Genomic DNA, 17,701 nt, shown 5'->3' with positions numbered 1-17,701 from the left:
TCTTTCCAAAAATGTATGGAGAAAACAAGAATTTTGAATGGTAATGGTTCTTAAAAACCCATTATTTGCAAGGTTCACTTCCAAAAAACCATAATACATAAGGTTAAAACTTTATCACACGAATGTTCATGTTAAGTTCCATAACCATTTCAGTTAAAGTTTAGCAGGGATTATAAACAATTTTTAACCGTTTGTGGTAATCCAACACATACGGTAGTACTTTCGCTACCATCTGCTTGGCATTGGGCCGACACCAGCTGCGGGGACCGGGTACGTCAAAATATGACAGCTAATGTCTGGACAAGGGGTGAGATTCCCTTCGCGGGGTCTTTTTTTTTATCAACTGCGTGTTTTTCCTGCTGACTGCTCGAAAAAGGGTCGCGCAACATTCGCGTTTTTCGGAAGGTGGCAGCAAGTTTATTGTTTTTGTTTCGTGTCACTAAACTTTGACGATTCCATCGTTACCTACATTTTCTTACCACAAATCGATCGTCGGATTAAATAAGTGAAAATCGGTAGCGCGATCCGTGCGGTTTATTTTTTCCGATGAAATAGAACAGCAGCTCGAAGAATCTAACGCGAAATAGTTGCCTCGAGATCGAGACGTGCACTCGCCACCACCGCCGCAGCAACTAGCAGGATGTCCTATCGTATTCTCCGGAAACTGCAGGGCAACGAGCTCGAGATCAAGGAACCGATCGATGAGATTTCGGATGGTGCCGATGCGGACTACGATAGCACTAGCATCAGCAGTCAGAGCCGCATCAAGAAGATCAACATCAATCGATTCGATTTGGTATGTCCGGAGCTGCATTAATCCACCTATGGCCGAAGGTTGACCCTTCTTACATAAATGTTTTTAAACTCGATGATGGTACTGGAATACGGCTTCGGGCGGAAGATCCCTATCATTTCCTCAAGGTTCCACACACTGCTCAGTTATGAGTCACTTTAACTCTGAGTTTGTGTGGAGAAATTTCTAAAAAAAAGCGTATAGGTCACTCAGCGCATGGGTATTCTACGCTTTTAAAAATGTCGCCATACGAATCAGTAAAAGTGACTCACTCACGAGTAAGATTCGTTTTCAGTGTATCCATTTTATCCTCAAATCCGCATTTTATCCACATCAACGAATCAAAAATTCCAAAAATCGTTTTTCTGTTCCAGATATTTTTCTATTTCTTGCAAGATATCCTGAACATCTCTGTTTATCTTCTGTCTATCCCGATGTATTCTTTCAATCCCGCTCGCATGCCATAGCAGCGCTGCGGTCTTTTTAGAAATAAAATGCATCCAAATTAGTGGCGTTCTCCCTGCTTTGGCCTTAACCTGCCTTCCTGTCTGTCAGCCTTAACTATCTACACATTTTCGGTTAAAGCTTCGCTGCCGTAAGCCCCTGAGTCTGCCTCTGATAGATTGTCGAGGTTCTAGAGATTCGGTCTTCCCGTTTTCTGCCAAACGTCAGTTTCTTGTTTTGACGTAGGACTACGTGTGTTATTTCTATATGGAACATGTAACAAAATTGTGAAAGATTTTGAACGTTAATAACTCAGCTGCCCCCTGGACCAATTTCAATAATTTTATCATCAATGGATCAGAAATATTTCTACGCACCTGCTAAATTTAAGACTGTCATTTTTTAAATGTCACTTTTAAAAATTGCACGAATGTGCAACTGCTGCTATGATAATTAAAATTATCACCGATTGCCTGCGAAAAGCGATTTCCCTAACAAGTTGAATTCCATCCGGTCTCACCAAACGATGTTTATTCAATCACCGCGTGGTGAGTAGTGGTGTTCTCCAGCAGCGTTGCCAGATATACCGATTTTCAAACTTGATACCGGTATACAGATAAGGTTTCTCAGAATACCGATGTTTGAGTTTAAATACCGATTTATACCGATTTCTTATTAATGATCAAAATGATTACTGCATATCCGCACTGAATTTTCAAAGGAAACTATTAGGAGAGACCAGGCATGGAAAATCATTTACATTCATTTCGTACATTCATTTACATTCATTTGTCTCTAACTTTTTTCATCACCATAATTCCGTAAAGTAATGTATGAAGCTTTCGTAGGTTTTATAATTAGCTACAACTTTTGTCAATAATTCAAATCTGCATCTCTTATGCATGATGAACGTGAGCAAACTGAATCCACCATTGTTTTTGAGTGAATGTAAATTACATTCACCGAAAAACAATAACATGTTCTGCCCTCTCTAGTTCATCATACATAAGAGATACAGATTTGAATTATTGACAAAATTTGTAGTTGATTATACAACCTACAAAAGCTTCATACATCACTTAACGGAATTCTGTTGATGAAAAAAGTTAGAGACAAATGAATGTCAATGAATGTACGCAATGAATGCAAATGATTTTCCATGCCTGGGAGAGACTTATATTTTTGAAAATTAAAATTTTTGAGTCTGCTCCAAAAACATGTCATCTTTAAAAATATCTTATTCTTGATACTCTTTCGACTAATGCTTCCATTTTCTCGCCGTTTTTGGTTACCAAGGAGTCGAGAAACACCTGTTGACTCATACCGGTTATTTCTGGAAATCGGGAAATACTTTTATTCAGTTGACCCCTTTGTCAAACAGTTTTGGCGTGACTTTCTACCAGAGATTTCACAAAACTGGACCAACTAATTTCTATTTTTTTATGAAACGCACAAATGTTGGCTACTTTTCTCGAGGTTCTAGAAGAAAAAATCTCAAAATAATGTTTCATTTCAAAGTTTGAGTGGTAGTAAACGTCATTTTAACTGCTCGAATGAAGTGGTTAGTTGAAAACAGATCCATAAAAATGTAAATTTTTGAAATTCCTGAAATTTCTTTAGTCATCCCTTTGAAGTTTCTTCCAACTTTCCCTAGGAATTTCCGTTCACCTTACCCTGTAAGTTATTTTTCGATTCCTTCCGGGAAGCTATTTCGACTTCCCTTGAAAGCTTTTTCTAACGGGTGTTTAATAAAAAATGAGATTTTTTTCAGTCATACCTAGCTAGTAAAAAAAAAATCAACGCATTCAGTAATTTTTATTAAAATCATAATGTTTATTCTTCAAAAAAACATCAATGAATATTGGAGAAGGGGCCTTGGTTAGCCGTACCACGCAACGCGATGCTCTCACAAGAGCGCTGGACGGCACTGAAATCATTCTCATTTTTTATTGAACACCCGTTAGCCTCGCTTGAAAGGTTCTTCCGTCTTCTCCCGTCAGTATTTTCCACTTCTCCAGAACTTCAGGAATGCTTCCAGAGTTTTATTGCGGTTCCATTAGCTTCAGGAAGTTCTAAAACTTCAGAATAGTTCGGAATTTTGGGTAGGTTCTGATAAATTAAAGACAGTTTCATTAACTTCTGTTCAAAATCGAAAATCCGGTAATCTCTTCTAAGGAAAGCCCAGAGAACTACAATGAAATTAAGGAAACTGAAACATTTTGGTAACTTCACAAGTCCAAAGAACTTCAAAGAAATTTAATGATTTTCAGGATAGTTCCATTTGTTTCAGAAGAATTGAGATAACTTTAGGAAAGCTCTGAGAACATCAGGACCTATAAATTCAAGGAAATTTCTGAACCTTTAAATGAGTTCCGAGAAATTCAGGAAATTCCGAAAACTTCAGTAAAGTTCCGAGAGGTCTATGAAAATTTTGGAAACGTAAGGGAAGAAGTTTCGAGTACTTCGAGGATGATCAGAGAACTTCAAAACAGCCCTATTGACTTTAGGAAAATTGCAAGAACTTGCAAGGAGTTCCGAGGAATTATGAGATATTCCTAAGTGCAATTCAGGAATGTTCCGAAAACTTCAGGGACATTGTGGGGTTTTCAGGGATGTGAGGAACTTCAGGGAATATTGTGCTAACATCCCCCAGAAATCTATTTCTTCCAGATATTTTCCATCTTCTCCTTGAAGTATCTTTCAGCTGTTCCGAGGTGAACCAGCCTCAGGCTAAAAGCCTCCATAATAAAGGATACTTAACTTAACTTATCCCTGTGCTACTCCGGGATTGGCCTCCGATTTCCACACCGAAAGCTTCTAAACAAAATTCCAGAAGTTTCTCAATATTTGTCTTGGAAGATCCCCATCGGATGTTTTTCCGACATTTCTTAGAACTCCCTTCAAACTTCCTCCACAGGATCTTCCTTATTCTTCCTCTGGAAGTTTTGTCGCTACCATTAAGAGTCAAAATCAAATATTTCCCAGAAATTTCTTTCGACTTACATGGAAATTCCATCATTCGATTTTAGTCCAAAAGTTTGAAAAAATATAAAATTAATTTAAATAGTAAATACCGATAACTACTGATTTTTTAATCATTTGATACCGATAACCATGCAAACAATCTGGCAACGCTGTTCTCCAGTACACAACGAAAGACTGCCTGCAAGCAGCGAGATGCAGCCCACATGAGCATAATGTTATAAATTTGAAATCGGTAGTTCAACGTTCCATGCACCGATTTTTTAATGCATCACGAGAAATTCTTCAACTCAGATCGAACAATTCTTCGATAAGGTTTGACAGTTTCCGATTGGTTGAATTGGATTGCATAATAGACCCTTTGACTTATTAAATGATGAACGAAGTGCTCGAAAACTTGAAGGTTATCATTTTATAAAGAGCTAAAAAATGGTTTGGAATTGATAAATACATAGTTCCATAAAAGTAAACATAGCGTATTATCAATAGTAAAAAAAAGAAAAGTGTAAATTACTAATTTCATCATCTTTTCTGGGGAATGGTACATTCTGGGGATTTTTTTCTGGGTAATGGTTCATTCTGGGGATTTTTTCTCTGGGAAATGGTGCATTCTTGGAAATGGCATTCTGGGGAATGGCTTTCAGGGGAATGTCATACAATCGGACTAGCTTATTGGTCCCAAGCCAATCGGAGCACACATCAATGTGATGAATATAGTGGGTCAGGATAACTGCAACAGACTACTCTTTCTAGCATTCAGCACTACGATGCAAGTGTGAAAGAGTAACCTGTTTTGTTCTGCCGTATCTCCGTCAGTTTTACCGCTGTCGGTATGCCCAAAAGTGTCAGATTATCCAAAAATGTCAAAATCATGTAAGCTATGGTGCATCTATATGTGGGTGACAGGGATAGGGTCCCCCTGCCTTCTAGTCTTAGAGTTACCTCTATTAGGTTTTGCACCGTCGGGATTAACCTCAATCTGATGACAGTTCAGTGGTACTGTTTACGTGGACTTAGTCGTTTTTTTTTTCTTGGGTAGATTTTCTCGATAATTTTTCAGACTGCAGTGAGATGTAAACCACACTTCTGCATTGTCCACGAGAAACATCCTTTCATCGCGCTGTTCCTCGACAATTTTCAAGTTAAAGTTCGGTAATTTTAGAATATTTAATTTCGAAAAAACGACTAAGGCTCTGAACCATTTGGCGAATTATTTTAACTTTTGGTCAAAATTTGACAGATGGAAAGTTATTGATTAACTCTGCTATCCGAGCGTGGTTACTTCTGACAGACAAGAAGTTAAATTTTTACAACCGTGGCTCGAAAACAGGTCGATCGACAGCACGGGGAATTTCGAACATAGAAAATAACTTTCGAAATGTCACTTTTAACCACGAGTTAAATTTAACTCGTGGTTAAAAGTGACATTTCGAAAGTTATTTTCTATGTTCGAAAATCCCTGTGTTGTCGATCAACAGGTTTTCGAGAAGAACTTAGCCAAGGTTGTCAAAATTTAACTTCTTGTCTGTCAGAAGTAACCACGCTCGGATAGCAGGGTTAATCGATAACTTTCCATCTGTCAAATTTTAACCAAAAGTTAAAATAATCCACCAAATGGTTCAGAGCCTAAGTGCTTGTAAACAGTACCACTGAACTGTCAAATAGGTTCAGCCGATTAACCCTGAGTTCATTTGTGATGTCACGCTGCAGTACCTAATGGTACGATGATCGATTTGCTTGGGACCAATAGGCTAGTCAAGTAGTGAGCCAATTTTAAGGCTGTGAACCATTTGCCGAGTTAAATTTAACTCGTGGTTAAAAGTGACATTTCGAAAGTTATTTTCTATGTTCGAAAATCCCTGTGCTGTCGATCGACCGGTTTTCGAGAAGAACTTAGCCAAGATTGTCAAAATTTAACTTCTTGTCTGTCAAAAGTAACCACGCTCGGATAGCAGGGTTAATCGATAACTTTCCATCTGTCAAATTTTAACCAAAAGTTAAAATAATTCACCAAATGGTTCAGAGCCTAAATCGTTAGTTTCCACCGGTTGCTAGCACTGAGCAAGAAGACTGGGTTCAATCCTAGGCACATTTTAAGAGTTCTCGCGTAACATAAATGAATTTCTCTCTAAGCTCGCAGCACAGTTCGACAGAAGATGTTCATTTGCAGTCGGATTATTCGCGAAAGAGAAAATGATGAAGAGAATCGATCAACAATGATCGGCCCTTTTCTCGTGTTGCGCGAGAGTTGAAAGGTTTCTTAGGCTCTGAACCATTTGGTGGATTATTTTAACTTTTGGTTAAAATTTGACAGATGGAAAGTTATCGATTAACCCTGCTATCCGAGCGTGGTTACTTCTGACAGACAAGAAGTTAAATTTTGACAACCGTGGGTTGAAAACCGGTCGATCGACAGCACGGGGATTTTCGAACATAGAAAATAACTTTCGAAGTGTCACTTTTAACCACGAGTTAAATTTAACTCACCAAATGGTTCACAGCCTTAATCACCTCTATTCCCGTTTTCGTACGAATCGTTCGTTCGTACGAACGACTCGATTCGAACGAGTTCGAAAACGGCATTCTGGTTTTCGTACGAACCCGTTCGAACGAAAGCTTTTTCGAAAATAAACAGTGTTAGTGGTAGCAGATGCACTTTGACATTTCTTAACAATTCGAAGCATAGACCGCGCACGAAATTGGCATTATTCGGTCAAGTGGACTGTCAAACGATGTCAACAAAACAATAACATTGTTGAAATTTTTTGGTTGAAAATTTGAAAATCTCACTGATTTGAAAAGATAACTTCCTGATGTCTTCTGCGAAGTTGTTAAGCAGAAAGTTGGCCACCTTTTGGGACGATTCAGTTTCCGGTAGGATACAAGTCTGATCCTGTGGATGATCCGGAATATCCGTAAAAGCGGTCAATTCATGAAACTGATCCTAGAACTCCGCGTTTTTAGAAACCACTCATAAAAGTCTTATCAGAATGAATTCGGAGTTGTGACTGGAATATGGACCCTGCGGACCACGAGATGGTTCACCGGAAGATCCGGAACATCAGAAAAGTGGTCAATTCATGAAACTGATCCTAGAGCTCCGTGGATTTTTCAAACCACTTATAGACGTCTTATCAGAATGTGTTCGGAGTTGTGACCTTAATTTGGACTCTGGGGACTACATGATGGTCCACCGGAAGATCCGGAACATCCGTAAAAGTGGTCAATTCATTAAACTGATCCTAGAGCTCTACGGATTTTTCGGAACCACTCATAAACGTCTTGTCGGAATGTATTCGGAGTTGTGTTCAGAAATAAGAATATGGAGACTACAGAATGGTCCACCGGAAGATCCGGAACATCCGTAAAAGTGCTCAATTCAGGAAATTGATCCTTGAGCTCCACGATTTTTTAGAAAGCACTCATAGACATCTTATCACAATAAAATCGGAGTTTTGACCAGAAAGTTTATACTGGGGACCACAGGATGGTCCATTAAAAGATCCGGAAGATCATCAAAAATTCCGTTAAAAGTGTCTAGAAGTTATTAATTACTTAAATACCACCTTGAAATGTGTCTATGAGCAGTTCTAAAAAACCATAGAGTGCTTAGATCAGTTTTCTTGACCTATCCACTTTAATGGATGTTCCGGATATTCCGAAGGACCATCCAATGGACCCTGGGGTCCATTTTTCAGTCACAACTCCGAGTTCATTCTGATGAGTTGTCTATTATTTTCCAGAGGAGCGTTCATGGTCTCCAGGGTCTGTTTTCCAATCATAACTCCGAGTTCATAATTATAAGACGTCTATGAGAGTTTACGAAAAAACGGAGTTCTTGGATCAGTTCCATCGATTGAGCCTTTTTACGGATGTTTCGGATCTTTCGGAGGACCATCCACTGCACAATGGTCCCAAAGCCGTATTTAGGAAGACAAAAATGTTTGCGCCCAAACCGTCAGCTTTAGGTATATAGTGTCTTGGGGAAAGTTTCTTCATATTGTTTGGCCGATCTGAAATTAGGGTGGTCCACAAAATTGGAGATTTGAAAATACATATTTTTTTTTAATTATTTGAGATAGATCAATGCAATTTTCTAAAAGTTGTAGAGCAATCAATTCGAAGCAATTTTGCTCGAGAAACCAAATTTTTATCTCTTAAGGTTCATGAGTTATGATTTTTTAAGAAGAATGGCCCATAAAAAACAGATTTCTTCGAATATCTTTTCATTAGTTCATTTCTCGTAAAAACTTTGTTTTGGTTACATTTAGAACTTATGATTACGCATATTTTTGCTGAAGCAACCAGGCTGCTATCTTTTTTTTATTATTAGAAACTTAATGGAGATTTTCTTCGAAAAAATGGTTCTATTAAAATGACAATGTCTCTAAATGGAGCAAACTGATTTTCAAACTTTTAGTATTTGTGGAAAAACTGTGAGAGCGTTTTTTGTTTAAAGTATTTTATTTTATTTAAAATAAAAATCTTTTTTTTTATCAAAAACTAGCCATAACTTTTTAATAAAGGAGATTCAAATTAGTGACTTCTGCAAAAATATGCGTCATAAAAAGTTCTAAAAGTATTTAGAATAATGTTTTTACGAGAGGTTAGGGTGGCCCCTAGAAATTTCTTTAAATATTGTTTATACGTTAATCACCAATAAAAATATTTAAAGAAAGATTTTCTAGGGGCCACTCCAACCTACTTGTTTAAAATAACCATAAGTCATGAACCATAAGAGATAAAAATTTGATGCCATGAGCAAAGTTGGTTCAAATTGATTATTCTACGACTTTTTAAAAAACTGCATTAGTCTATCTCAAGTAATAAAAAAGGTTGAATTTTCAATTCACCAATTTTAAGGACCACCCTAATTTCAAATCGGCTAAAAAATACGAATAAGCTATACGTAAAAGTGATGGTTTTGGTGCTAATATTTTTGTCTTCATAAATACGGCTGGATGTGAACCATCTCGTGGTCCCAAAGGTCCATTTTCCGTCTAAATTCTAGTCAAAACTCCGAATTAATTGGTATAAGACGTTTATGAAAGATTCAAACAAAAACATGGAGCTCTAGGATCAGTTGCATGAATTGACCACTTTTACGGATGTTCCGGATCTTCCGGTGAACCATTCCATGGTCCCCAGAGTACATTTTCCGAACACAACTCCGAATTTATTGTGATAAGACGTCTATGAGTGGTTTCAAAAAATCCGTGGAGCTCTAGGATCAGTTTCATGAATTGACCACTTTTACGGATGTTCCGGATATTATAATGGATCATTCCGTAGTCCCCAGGGTCAATTTTTTGGTCATGACTCCGAACTCATTCTGATAAGACGTCTATGAGTGGTTTCAAAAAATCCGCGGAGCTCTAGGATCAGTTTCATGAATTGACCACTTTTATGGATATTCCGGATCTTCTGGTGAACAATCCCGTGGTCCCCAGAGTCCATATTCCAGTCACAACTCCGAATTAATTCTGATAAGATATTTATGAGTGATTTCGAAAAAGCCGTGGAGCTCTAGGATCATTTTCATGAATCGGCCACTTTTACGGATATTCCGGATCTTCCACAGGATCAGACTTGTGTCCTACCGGAAACTGAATCGTCCCAAAAGGTGGCCAACTTTCTGCTTAACAACTTCTCAAGAGACATCAGGAAGTTATCTCTTCACATTGCCGTACAATCAGTGTTTGGTCCCAATTAGCTCTAATCCCATATGCTACGTGTATTCGTTAATGCCGGATCGACCGTACTATAGGAATCCAGTGGCATCAGTACTATAGGAATCCGGCAAGAACGAATCCGCACTATAGGAATCTTGACTGTATATGGCTATGGCAATGTTTTGGAGTCATAATTAAATACATAAATATTTGTTATGTAAGCTGTTACAGAGATGAGATCTTTAACTTCACGTAATTTTAAGTAAAATTATTACAATCAAATACCAAAAATTTGGTTGTAGATTTTTTTGTACACTAAGGCCATCCCTAATAAAAAAATACCATACACGAACGATAACCCACATGATTGAACTATTCCACAAATAGTTTGCATGATACCCCGAACACGTTGGAGGTGAACCAGCCTCAGGCTGAAAGCCTCCTTAATAAAGATAAATCAATCAATCAACCCCGAACACGTCGTTAAGCAAATTAACCATAACATTTTTATTAGAGATTACAAAAAATTTCAAAGTTTTAGCAGCCTATGTAGACAAAATAGCCCTAAATATGAATGCAGCCAAGTTACTAACGAAAGAGAAAGTCGATGAAGAGAATCGATCAATGTCTATTTGAAAAGTGGTGCCTCTGCAGAGCAATCATAAGACCCTAAGTCGCAAAAGTAAACAATGGCTTCTTCCGCAAATTTCTCGAGAATGACCTATACCCTTATGAATGCTCAGTAGAGACACGACTACAGGGCGACCAGTGAACCGGAAAATCGGGAAAAAGTCAGGAACTCAAAGTCACCGGAAAGAAACAGGAAAAAAACATCGAAAAAAATTCTCCCTTTATTTAACGTCGGTCTCTGTTCCGCAATCTAGAGCCAATCACCGACGGACATCGGTTGCCATCCATCGACGCAGCTTCAATAGTTTTACAACAACATGATTTGCAAATCCGGGATTTTTTTTTTAAATTATTGATCAAGAAAACCGGAAAAACATACCGGAATTTCAAAATGCGAATTCAGTTGCCACCCTGGATTAGTCAAACCGATTCTATTGTAATAGCTTTATGACGTCTGCCTTGAACAACCGTCGGATTTGTTGCGATCTAGGGAGCTCGGTGATCTAGTGGCTACCGTTTTTGCATAATGAGCAGAAGACCGTGGACTCAATCCCAGCCTCCTTCGCACTATAGTGCCATTTCGCCTAGAAGTGTATGTATAAAACCCATCCCATTGATACTTTGCAGCTAAACCAACAGCAGTCGCTTTCGGAGAGCGAAGTCAAGGAGGACGACAACGACGAAACGGAACGGGACGCCGCCGGCGGAGCGCAAAACTCCAACCTGGCCGAGTGCAAGAAGAAGAAGAAAAAGAAGAAGAAGCGCGCGGGCAAGTATGTGGCCAGTTCGGCTCGCCGCAGCAGCGAGGACAACGCAGACATCGAGGACGACTTTGCCAAAACGGTGAAGGAGGTCGATCGGCTCTTTGCGGGCTACGAAAAGTCGGAAAACAGCGCAGCCGTGGCCAACAGTGCCACCGGTAGCGGAGCGGGTTCGGTTGGGAAATCGCTGCTGACGATACAGCACAAGAACCTGAATCCGCAGTACGAGATGAAGCGCATGTTTGGCAGCAAGGTGGTTACCGATCAGCAGTGAGTTGGGAATCGAAATTTTGCCGGCGTAATTGGGAAAGGGTACTGATTTTGGGTTTGTACTTTTCAGGAACAAAAGACGAAACAACCGTGGTGCACCGCGAACGTTGAAGTCTACCTATTTGGTCAATCCCAAAGACAACTGGCCGCCGGTTGGCAAATCCGGTATCTACATGAATTTGGTACAAGCACCGGAGCAAGCTGCCGGCAGCACTGCTAAGGGTGCACCGGATAAGAATGTGACCTACTTTGCGTTCGAGCATAGTCCGTCGTACCGGCAGATCCAGCAGAAGTTCTTGAATGCCGTCGAGAGTATGGACTCGGACAATATTATCAAGATCATCAATCAGCATCCGTATCACGTGGACTCGCTGATCCAGCTGAGCGAGTTGTGCAAAATGTCCGAAGATCATGCGATGGCTTCGGAACTGATTGAGCACGCGCTGTTCGCGTTGGAGTCGTCATTTCATACGATGTTCAGCTTAACGCAGGGTAACTGCCGGCTTGACTATCGTCGGCAGGAGAATCGAGCTTTCTTTGTGACACTGTTCAAGCACTCGCAGTACCTTGAGTCTCGAGCCTGCTCGCGGACGGCGCTGGAGGTGGCAAAGCTGATTCTTACATTCGATCCGATCAACGATCCATTGGCGATTATTCTGATGATTGACTTTTACGCCATTCGTGCCAAGCAGTACGAGTGGTTGGCTCAACTGTACGACGAATGGGAATCGACGAACAACCTTTCCCAGCTCCCAAACATGGCATACTCGTACGCGCTGGCGTTGTTTCATCTGAAACGTATGGACGCAGCCGATCAGGCAGTGCAGTACGCTCTGATGATGTTCCCGGCTGTACTGCGGCTACTACTGGAAGAGCTGGCCATCCAACCGGATTCCCGTGTCATCGGTCATAGTTATTTCGCAGCGAGCACCTACGATAAGGCCACGGTGGCACTGCAACAACTTACGTCGATGTACGTCTGTCGATCCAAGCTGGTCTGGAGAGATACGGAGATTCTACCCTGGTTGGAACGGAACGTGACCGCGGTCCTGGATCGGGTTGATGCCAAGGATGAAATTGTGGCCGAGTTCACCGCCAAAAGGAATCAGAGGTAAAAAGGTGTGAGTATTTCGTTGTAAGAGGGGTAAAAGATTTGTTTGTTTTTGCTTTGAAAGGTACATGAACCCTCCGAGGGCGATCTTGCGGCACATTGTACTGTCGGACTTCAAAGAAAAGGTTCCGCTGGCCCAGTTCATCAAAAAGGAAACGGAACCGGTGCTGATGTACGATCCGTTGCCTCCACTGGATACAATCAACATCTACAGCAGGTAGAAAATATATGTTACGATGCCTTTAAAAACAAGTGGTTCACATGTTAGGAGAATGAGCTTCCAACTTTCGGTCAATTTTTTAAATTTCTTTCAGACCCTCTATCAGCCCGACCACGCGCAACATGATCAACGCATCTCCATTTTCGATGTTTTTCCAATCGCTGCTTCCGAGCTTCAGCTTACAGCAACCCCAACAGCAGCAGCCTGGTCAGCTGCCACACCGTGCTCGGGAGGCCGGTGAGGGCCCTGCTGGAGCCGCCGCAGTTGTCGCCGCCGCTGCCGCTGCGGGTGCTGGAGCGGCAGCAGGGGCTGGCGAGGGGGCCATCGCTGGCCTCCAGGCGTACACTAATTCGCTCAACTCGATCGTGGATGCCATGCGAGACTTCCTGTCGGACATCCGAGTACTCGAAAGGCCCAACGACGCCGACGTGGACGAGAACGAAAGCAGCGATGGGGACGAGCAGAATGACTATCTTACGTAAGGCGGTGGAAGACATCCGGATATCCCGAGGTACGTGATAATCGTTTTATGTTTAAATTTTTGTTTTATGCTAAATTTTGGTGGTTGCGGAGAAAAGATCAAGGACGCGTTACATGTGATTTCTTAACTTTCATCATCACACGAAGGTAGTCAAGTTCGAGTTTTTTTTTTTACTTAACTAAGTGCGTTTGTATTTTTTGTTTTGCTCATTTATTTTGATATGAAATGTATTTTTGTTCGTGTGTTGTACCACCATATAGATATCTTAAAAGTGAAAGATTAATCATTGTTAAGTTGGAATGCAAGTGTTAGCTTTAGCAATCGTAGGAGGCACTGTGTAGTACTCGGTCGCTTCCAATGGATGACTACAATTGTAAACAGAGCGCTTTAAAAGAAATCAATAATCATCGTTTATAATCAAAACGTTATTGCAAAGCTGATGAACGGAAAGTATATTAATAATGAAAAAAAAAACTGACAAAATACAAGCACGGCTAAATCAGTGCCAACATTTCAAAAGGGTGGAATTGATTTTTGTAAACGATTGCCTTTAGCCGTCTATTTCTCGCGAATAAAAGTTCAGGAATGTTTCCTCTACCAGCAGTACCAAAAACAGTTTCGTCCTAATGAAATGTTGGCACTGAAATTTTTTCTTTCCTCCCACATTTATTGAGCTATATTTACTCACACTGATTGTAATTGCACCGGAAGCATTCAGTTTTCCAAATTTGTACCTACATGTCGATGATATCAAAATCAAGTAAAATGTTTAATCAACAATATCATAGTAAAGATCAGATGTTTTAAAATGTTACAACGGTCCTCTCGGTCTGACAAAAGGTCCTCGCTGGCTTTAATCGCTGGCGGGTGGTTGTCAGGTGAGGTCGTATATTTATCAAAAAATCAATAAATGACTCAACGATGGTACACATATATTTCGTATATTTTACGCTAAGCTACAAATAATAATAACCGAAATCATTCAGACTGCAAACAGCGAGGCAAAGGCATACGAAAATACCCGTATATGAACGCAAAATACATTTTATCGAGCTCCATATTTATTGATATGTACCTATTTGCTGTCAAGAAATTGAAAAAGTTGTAGGTACCTATTTACAGATCACAGATGAAAATCTTAGAATGTGGCAAACAGCATACAGAAGAAAAAAATAAAATGTAATAATCTTTGAAAAAAAAAATGATAATTATCTAAGACGTCAGATTATAAATAAATTTATCGATTCAATATAACTTTCTGATTTGGGGATTGATTTTTTTGTTTTGTAAAGTGATCATATCACAAGTCCGGCAGCTTATGATATGTTAGTGAAAGGCTCTACCCCGTTTGGCATAATATCGTTTGACGTAATGCTTATTTAGCATAACACTATGGAAGAACAGGTCATGTTCAAAAGAAGGGAAAATACCCAGTAGGAAAGCGACTTCACGGAATAACGAAAGGCACGGCGTTTTAGTAATGATAAATTAGACTTTGTGCTACACGAGTGCTACAAACTCGTGTTTTTTCCCTTGATTTGTTTTCCGTCGATCTTGTTTTCCGTGCTGAGCACCAATGCTATCGACGCCAGGGAAGCAGCTCCCACACCTGGACCCTACCTATCGACCCATCAACTCATGAACCGGGGACCAACGGCTTCAGATCTCTCCCGAAGGAAGGCGCGATCAGAGATGTTATGCCTCAGAACATCCCGGCGGCGCCGACTGGGATTGAACCCAGGCCTGTTGGGGTGAGACACCGAACACGGTGACCGGATGATGTAACTTTCGCGCGGCCATCGTCAGTCGGGTGGCTGCTAAAATCCTAAGCTGGCTTAAGTCGATGCTCTGCTTCTTTCCTGCAACCAACACTTCGAAAAAATTTTCACCACGCTTGATTATAGTCTTATTATTATTTATAGATTTATCAAAAAGCGGAACAAATTCAATATATTGTAGATCAACAATTGTAAAGGTACTGTAAACTATTATAAACAAAACGTTGGTCATTCTTTCCTCGCCGATCGAACGCAAATTACCAGCATCATCGAATAGGGAAAACTTTCCCCAACCCAAAGGCTCACCAGCCGATAAATTATGGATTTTTAAATATTAAATACTGAGGAATCCCGGAATAAAAATTTCGATCATCTGAACACCCCTCTTTTCGCGATTAGAGCCATATTTACGGAGATAAATCGATTTAAAGGTTTGGAAGGCCCACCAGCCGATAAATAAAGGATTTTGGAATATTAAATACTGAGGAATCCAGAAATAAAAATTTCAATCATCTGAACACCCCTCTTTTCGCGATTAGAGCTGTTTTTACGGAGATAAATCGATTTAAAGGTTTGGAAGGTCCACCAGCCAATAAATATAGGATTTTGGAATATTAAATACTGAGGAATTCCGAAATAAAAATTTCGATCTTCTGAACACCCCTCTTTTCGCGATTAGAGCAGTATTTACCGAGATAAATCGATTAAAAGGTTTGGAAGGTCCACCAGCCGAATAATATAGGATTTTGAAATATTAAATACTGAGGAATCCCGGAATAAAAATTTCGATCATCTGAACACCCCTCTTTTCACGATTAGAGCAGTATTTACGGAGATAAATCGATTTAAAGGTTTGGACGGTCCACCAGCCGATAAATAAAGGATTTTGGAATATTAAATACTGAGGAATCCCGGAATAAAAATTTCAATCATCTGAACACCCCTCTTTTCGCGATTAGAGCTGTTTTTACGGAGATAAATCGATTTAAAGGTTTGGAAGGTCCACCAGCCGAATAATATAGGATTTTTGAATATTAAATACTGAGGAATCCCGGAATAAAAATTTCGATCATCTGAACACCCCTCTTTTCACGATTAGAGTAGTATTTACGGAGATAAATCGATTTAAAGGTTTGGAAGGCCCACCAGCCGATAAATAAAGGATTTTGGAATATTAAATACTGAGGAATCCAGAAATAAAAATTTCAATCATCTGAACACCCCTCTTTTCGCGATTAGAGCTGTTTTTACGGAGATAAATCGATTTAAAGGTTTGGAAGGTCCACCAGCCGAAAAATAAAGGATGTTGGAATATTAAATACTGAGGAATCCCGAAATAAAAATTTCGATCATCTGAACACCCCTCTTTTCGCGATTAGAGCAGTATTTACGGAGATAAATCGATTTAAAGGTTTGGAAGGTCCACCAGCCGAATAATATAGGATTTTGGAATATTAAATACTGAGGAATCCCGGAATAAAAATTTCCATCATCTGAACACCCCTCTTTTCGCGATTAGAGCAATATTTACGGAGATAAATCGATTTAAAGGTTTGGAAGGTCCACCAGGCAATAAATATAGGTTTTTGGAATATTAAATACTGAGGAATCCCGGAATAAAAATTTTGATCATCTGAACACCCCTCTTTTCGCGATTAGAGCAGTATTTACGGAGATAAATCGATTTAAAGGTTTGGAAGGTCCACCAGCCAATAAATATAGGATTTTGCAATATTAAATACTGAGGAATCCCGGAATAAAAATTTCGATCATCTGAACACCCCTCTTTTCGCGATTAGAGCAGTATTTACGGAGATAAATCGATTTAAAGGTTTGGAAGGTCCACCAGCCAATAAATATAGGATTTGTGAATATTAAATACTGATGAATCCCGGAATAAAAATTTCGATCATCTGAACACCCCTCTTTTCGCGATTAGAGCAATATTTACGGAGATAAATCGATTTAAAGGTTTGGAAGGTCCACCAGCCAATAAATATAGGATTTTGGAATATTAAATACTGAGGAATCCCGGAATAAAAATTTCGATCATCTGAACACCCCTCTTTTCGCGATTAGAGCAGTATTTACGGAGATAAATCGATTTAAAGGTTTGGAAGGTCCACCAGCCGATAAATATAGGATTTGTGAATATTAAATACTGATGAATCCCGGAATAAAAATTTCGATCATCTGAACACCCCTCTTTTCGCGATTAGAGCAATATTTACGGAGATAAATCGATTTAAAGGTTTGGAAGGTCCACCAGCCGAATAATATAGGATTTTGGAATATTAAATACTGAGGAATCCCGGAATAAAAATTTCCATCATCTGAACACCCCTCTTTTCGCGATTAGAGCAGTATTTACGGAGATAAATCGATTTAAAGGTTTGGAAGGTCCACCAGCCAATAAATATAGGATTTTGGAATATTAAATACTGAGGAATCCCGGAATAAAAATTTTGATCATCTGAACACCCCTCTTTTCGCGATTAGAGCAGTATTTACGGAGATAAATCGATTTAAAGGTTTGGAAGGTCCACCAGCCAATAAATA

The 17,701-nt window shown here is 39.7% G+C and overlaps 1 protein-coding gene across 1 annotated transcript; it reads left to right on the top strand.

Moving 5' to 3' along the window:
- The first annotated feature begins 377 nt into the window (after positions 1 to 377).
- Nulp1 (Nuclear localized protein 1) lies at positions 378 to 14,597 on the top strand. The gene is made up of 5 exons (XM_065230448.1): positions 378 to 796; positions 11,149 to 11,552; positions 11,623 to 12,663; positions 12,728 to 12,880; positions 12,978 to 14,597. The coding sequence occupies exons 1-5, from the start codon at positions 641 to 643 to the stop codon at positions 13,363 to 13,365; spliced, it is 2,142 nt and encodes a 713-aa protein (XP_065086520.1). The 5' UTR covers positions 378 to 640; the 3' UTR covers positions 13,366 to 14,597.
- Positions 14,598 to 17,701: the final 3,104 nt, after the last annotated feature.

The sequence above is a fragment of the Ochlerotatus camptorhynchus genome, unplaced genomic scaffold (assembly GCF_037179485.1).
Source record: "Ochlerotatus camptorhynchus isolate MF236.1 unplaced genomic scaffold, CSIRO-AGI_Acam_v1.1 ptg000330l, whole genome shotgun sequence".
Classification (NCBI taxonomy): Eukaryota; Metazoa; Arthropoda; class Insecta; order Diptera; family Culicidae; genus Ochlerotatus; species Ochlerotatus camptorhynchus.
This window is presented reverse-complemented; position numbering and strand designations above follow the sequence as displayed.